Source organism: Monodon monoceros, unplaced genomic scaffold (assembly GCF_005190385.1).
Source record: "Monodon monoceros isolate NGI ecotype Baffin Bay Population unplaced genomic scaffold, NGI_Narwhal_1 Super_Scaffold_9, whole genome shotgun sequence".
NCBI classification, from domain to species: Eukaryota; Metazoa; Chordata; class Mammalia; order Artiodactyla; family Monodontidae; genus Monodon; species Monodon monoceros.
In genome coordinates this window covers 35,014,680-35,020,679 of record NW_021703786.1, presented here as the reverse complement: position 1 = coordinate 35,020,679, position 6,000 = coordinate 35,014,680, and the positions used below count along the sequence as shown (strand labels likewise).

At 43.4% G+C, this 6,000-nt stretch overlaps 1 protein-coding gene across 2 annotated transcripts in view; it reads left to right on the top strand.

Moving 5' to 3' along the window:
* The window catches only part of MAP2K6 (mitogen-activated protein kinase kinase 6), a 128,696-nt gene that overhangs the window by 96,645 nt on the left and 26,051 nt on the right, over window positions 1-6,000 (top strand). For both annotated transcript variants that reach the window (XM_029212416.1, XM_029212415.1), the window contains exons 3-6: window positions 2,656-2,704; window positions 3,283-3,396; window positions 4,751-4,870; window positions 5,689-5,805. In XM_029212416.1, the coding sequence (XP_029068249.1) occupies window positions 2,656-2,704; window positions 3,283-3,396; window positions 4,751-4,870; window positions 5,689-5,805 (400 nt within the window). The remainder of the gene's footprint in view (window positions 1-2,655; window positions 2,705-3,282; window positions 3,397-4,750; window positions 4,871-5,688; window positions 5,806-6,000) is intronic.

Genomic DNA, 6,000 nt, shown 5'->3' with positions numbered 1-6,000 from the left:
TGTGTGTGTGTGTGTGTGTGTGTGTGTGTGTGTGTGTGTGTGTGTGTTTTAATGATAGGAGAAGCGGGTAAAGCACTTAGCCCAGTGTTCAGCCTCTACCCCCTTCTCCTTAGGTCAAGGCCGAGACTTGGGGGACATGAGTTTTATTTTCAGCTCTGTTGAGGAATTTTTCTGGGTTTCATTTTTCTCTTTCTGGAAAATGGCGTGAAACCCTCCTGTGAGGTAAAGTTGTCATGCAAGGTTAGAATAAAGCTGGAGTCAGCAAACTTCTTGTGCAAAAGACCAGGTAGTAGATATTTGGGGCTACCCAGGCCACCCTGGCCTCTGCCGAAGATGCTTTGTCGTTTGTTTTTTCCAACCCTTTAAATGTGTAGAATTCACCCACAGCTGGGTCATGGACTGTAATTTGCAGAGCCCTGGTATGAATACTGGAATGTCAGACCTGGAGGAGGTCTCACCCAGCACTCGCGCTGGACGGCAAGCACGTGGACGTAGCCCCAAATAACTAGTGACCTTTTCTGTTACTTCATTCTTTTTAAAAGGAAGCGTCTGAACAATTGCAAAGGATTTTTTACTGTTTAGATTAGTCACGTGTTTCAAATAATATTTGTCTTTATATCAAAGTTCCATTGCAATTACTACAAACAAATTGTGACAACTAAAGAAAAAGAGCTTTGGAGGTTTTAAGAGTGAGAAATCAGGTTTTCAGAAATTTAATTCCTCAGAAAGCGTTTCTGAAGAAAAATCCCCTGCTCAGAAACACAAGATATATGAAAACATCACTGCCGTGTGTGTGTGTGTGTGTGTGTGTGTGTGTGTGTGTGTGTGTGTTTTCCTCTTTATCCCTCCCTCTCGGTCCTGGTTTTAAGTTACTATAGAAAACCTTTATTTTAGGTTTTCTATACGTTTCAAAGAGATTTTTAAGGTGAGGGAAGGCTTGCCATTAAAACCTTAGATTCACGTGTGTACCTGTGCTTATGTTCCTACATTTTACTTATTGTTTTATTTAGTCACTTTCAGCAGGAGGGGTAGAATTACAATATATTAGGGGCGGGGAAAATTGTCATTGGCCAAGGATTTTTTTCTCTCTTCCTTTCTTCGTCCCTTGTATTTTTCTGTATAATTCTGACCTGGAACGTCCCCTTGGGGACACCTGCATTTCCACCCTTTTTGGTCGCCCTTTGTTCAGGCAACACCGGGATTCTTTTTGTCTTTAGCCTCCTATCGCTTTATTCGTTTGATCATATTAACAAGTTTGTTATGTTGTGTTTGTTATGTGTGTTTTGTTTGTTGTATGTTATGTTTTCTGTGTTTCTTGGCATTTACTACTTTTGTCAGGATGCTTTTGGTGTATTTATTTGAAGAAAGGGCTTCTCTAGGCTCACAGTTAGGTGCACAGCCAAGCCAAATATCTTTCTCGTACATGGACTGTTATCAGCCAAGGTAGCAGTGAAGTAGGGGAAATAAATACACACGAGAAGACTCTGTTTTCTCTAATGGAGACGTAAAAGCAGCGAACCTCAGCTGCTGAGATGACCCCTGGGTAGTGAGTACACTATGTATAGAAGAAATATCACAACTGGGTATGCCAGCCTGGTAGAACAGAAAGGATTCTGACCTGAAAATCAGGAGGCCTGGGTTAGTCGTGACCTTGGGCAAGTCACTTTACCTGTCTGGACCTTTGTTCCATCTTAAAGGCAGGATTAGATAAGATTTGGAATTCCTGTGATCTATGAATTCTGTGAGTTAACAGAACCATATTATTGTTTCTTTTTATTAAAACAGTTGTGGAAAAAGTGGTGGGATAATTGGGCACATGGATGCTCTCGGATGAAAGAAGAGTCTGGTACTTTTACTTCCTTATAAGAATATAATTACTTATACAGGGGCTTACTAGAGTAGTGTAATTATCCACATAACTATATATATATGACTCATAGTTATTGAATATTTACTGTATGCCAGGGATTCTGCTAAGCATGTTACTTAGAATATCTCATTTAATACCCACTCCTATTCCACGAGGTAGTGTACTAATATCTTTGTATTAAAGAAGAAACGGGGGCTTCCCTGGTGGCGCAGTGGTTAAGAATCCGCCTGCCAGTGCAGGGGACATGGGTTCGAGCCCTGGTCCAGGAAGATCCCACATGCCGCGGAGCAACTAAGCCCGAGCGCAACTACTGAGCCTGCGCTCTGGAGCCCGCGAGCCACAACTGCTGAGCCCGCAAGCCACAACTACTGAAGCCCATGCGCTCTAGAGCCTGCGAGCCACAACTACTGAGCCCACGTGCCTAGAGCGCACGCTCTGCAGCAAGAGGAGCCACCGCAATGAGAAGCCCGTGCACCGCGAGGGAGAGTCGTCCCCGCTCACCGCAACTAGAGGAAGCCCGCACAGAGCAACAAAGACCCAACGCAGCCAAAAATAAATAAATTAAAATAAATTTTAAAAAGAAATGGGAGTTCAGAGATTAAGTGATTTAAATGCAAATGTATTTTATTCCAAATCCCACACTATCAACCCCTTTATGCTGCTTTATTTTACCCATGAGCTTTCACCTTAATCCTAAGGACAGATCTCTCCAGTCACATCTGATTTGGGAAGGTCGTATTTGACCAGATGTCTCATGTTTTTTTTCTTCCCCTTCTCTTTCTTAGGCCACCTCGAGATTTAGACTCCAAAGCTTGCATTTCTATTGGAAATCAGGTGAGAAAAATCATGTCTGCCAGTTAACATCGTGACCATTTTACACGGATGCTTTCCAACTGGCCAACGAAAAAACTGTATTTTCTGTAACATGCTGTCAGGGGCGGTGGGTCAATAAAGTCTGAATGTAAACGGAAATGGTCTGTGGAGCTCTTGCTGTTTTGAATGTCGAACTGAAATCGGGCTGTTGTGGTCCTGAGGGAAGGTATCTGAAGCGAGTAGATGGTGCTCTTTGGGGTAGATTCGTCGAAGTCCAGGCCTAGATCTAGCTGCCATCAGCCAACAAACGAGGGGCAGGGCTAAAGAACCACGGTGCAGAGTTAGCCTTCACCCAGCCATGTGGAGGCTCAGTCGGAGCTGGATGTCTGTATTGCCCGTGACGAGCAGGTGCAGTAGGGTCTACCCATCTCCCATGCACTTCTTGCTTTCAGTAGCTGCTTGGAAAAGCTTCTAGACCAGAAAGTTCTGGACTAGAAAGAGCCCCTAGAACGCTGGGAGAAACTAGAGAGAGGACAAGGTAGCCTGTGTCCAGTTTACTTCCCTTTTTCCTATTGTATTCTTGCTTTTCTCTCCTGCAGAACTTTGAGGTGAAGGCGGATGACCTGGAGCCTATAGTGGAGCTGGGCCGGGGGGCGTACGGGGTGGTGGAGAAGATGCGGCATGTGCCCAGCGGGCAGATCATGGCGGTGAAGGTAGAGTTCCCCTTCCCCAAACGTTTTCCATCCCTGATTTATGTGTTTGTCCATCTCAAGCACAAACCAGCTCTCTTCATATAAGCAAAACAATCCTCCGTGGGGTGAAACAGAAAAGCTTATTCATAGGGAACAATATTCCCCTCCAAATATGTGAAATATGCTTCCTTGGCATGAGTTACATCAACTAGGTTTTTTTAACTGATAAATCCGACCCCTCCTTTTAATTTTTTGTGCAACCACCGCCATCGTCACCACACGTCAAAGAATCAATAATAGCTCTTCAACGTCATCTAATAGTTGTTGCTGTTTTTTCTCCTGCTGGTTTTTCAAATCAGAATCCAAACAAGAGCTCACATATGGCATTTGGGTTTTGTGTCTCGCAAGTGTCTTTTTAACCCTTATTCTGTTGCTTTTAAAGAATTGTCCCTGAAAATCAGGAAACCCGAACTGAGGGCGGAAATTGTCTCCGTTTGTGGGAAAAAGGAGGGTAAAATCATCTTGAGCAAATTTGCATAGCTTTTGAGCTATAAAAAGAAATTTAGAATCATTGCAAATTTCTTGAGTAGATGTTGGAAGGACCTTGGAGAATGACCAACGTATTAATTCTAGATGAACTGTTAGGAATGTGGGTGGTCAGATGACTGGGATGCCTCTTTTTGGAGAATGGAGATATCTTTCCCTTACCTTGTAGATTTTTCAGTTTCTTCTTCTGCAGGCTCTTTGCTACATAGGCAAAAAATGTGAAAGCCTCGTGATATTATATCGTCTTGTCATTTAATGACATAATCGTGTTTCTATAAGGCTACATTTGCTGGTGTGACAAGTTTCTCTTCTCTCAGAAGCCCTGGGGTAGGAATGAACAGTTTCTCCATTTCAGTTTGATTCCTCCTCTTTCCTTTCCTGAATCAATTCTCTTACAGTTGCTGTTCAGTCCAAATATTCTTACTTGTTCACAAAGAGGGGCTTTTGGCTTTTTTTTTTTATAGGACCCCAAATCAGCCTGAAATCAATTAATACTCTGACCTCTTTGCACTAAACCCACATAATAAATCAGACTGTTTTTATAACTTGGAAATGCATTCCCAAACATTTGCACACTCTCCAAAATATATTATCAGTTTGCTCCTTACTGGGGATTATTCGGGAAATCAAATGAATAACGGTCTTCCTTCCTTTTCATTCGTTACAAACAGCTAATCCTTCAGGGTAGATATCTGAAGGGCTGTTTCTGGAAGTTGTGCTGTGGATTTTGGTACCATTCTCAGGATGGGACGCTTCAAGGTCCCTCTGCCTTATTACCAGACTCATCCTCGGAGCAGTAACCATACATTTTTCATGCATTCCCATTCAGCGGATCCGGGCCACAGTAAATAGCCAGGAGCAGAAAAGGTTACTGATGGATTTGGATATTTCCATGAGGACCGTGGACTGTCCTTTTACGGTCACCTTTTATGGCGCACTCTTCCGTGAGGTAGGTGATCCTTCCCTTCAAACTCCAAGGAGAGCGATAGCTTAACAAGAAGTTTCCTTGATCACATAAATGCCATACATAGTCACAGTGCTCTTTCTTGTTTGACGTGTCTTCTGTAGAGTTTCATGCTTGTGAAATGTTGGTGCAAAGTTGGCTTGAAACCACGGTATTTTCAAATGCGTTTAGCCCTTTTAAATGGCTGAGGCCCCCTTTCTCCTTTCTGTTTTGGTTTGTCTATTTTGCCAGAACTGTCTCTATCAAGAGTCTGTAGACTGATTTGGATAGATTCCTTAAAACCTGAAATCCTCTGGTCTTTTGGCCTCTTGCTATACTTCAGGTAGCCTTGTGTACCACGTGGGCTTACACTTACCTCTTTGCTCTGCCTCTCTTTTTCACTTCACGATGATGTGGGTTACGATGCTTCATCTCCCTCTTAAAACCAGCCTTTTGATAAACTACCACCAGCGGTCAGCCTGGGAGGTCAGACATGGAGTAGGTATCTGGACTTAACTCCTGGAGGGCAGTGACAGTAAAGGCTTAGACTTCTGAGTTCTATTGCTTGTGGCTATTAGTGTGTAGATCCTAGTTTTCATTAAGGAGTGGGTGATCACCTGCAAGTCGGCTTGGCTGTCTGCTAGTTTGTTCTTTGGAGGTAATCTTGCCTGTTTATAAATCCCTTTGAGAGCTTGAAGGGATTAGTACATTTCCTCCAAAACTCAAGCAAGAAACCGTCCGTTCTTCCTGACAGGTGTTAACTGTTTCCTCCTTTTTTCCCTTTTCCATCCTCTCTAACCACCTCTGAACCGACCGGCCTCTAGGGGGATGTCTGGATCTGCATGGAGCTCATGGACACGTCCTTAGATAAATTCTACAAACAAGTGATTGATAAAGGCCAAACAATTCCAGAGGACATCTTAGGGAAAATAGCAGTTTCTGTGAGTACATCAGGAAGCCTACTTCAAGGAGCATGTGAGAAGTCTGGGCCTTATGTGTCCCTGTACCCCCAGTATGGGGAAACACTACCTGGACCATAGCTCCCATCCCGTACGTGTCTGTTGAATGCATGAGTGCATCTGTGGATGGATCAACTAATGCTTTTCTTTCCGGGCATTATGTAAAAGAGTCTGCTC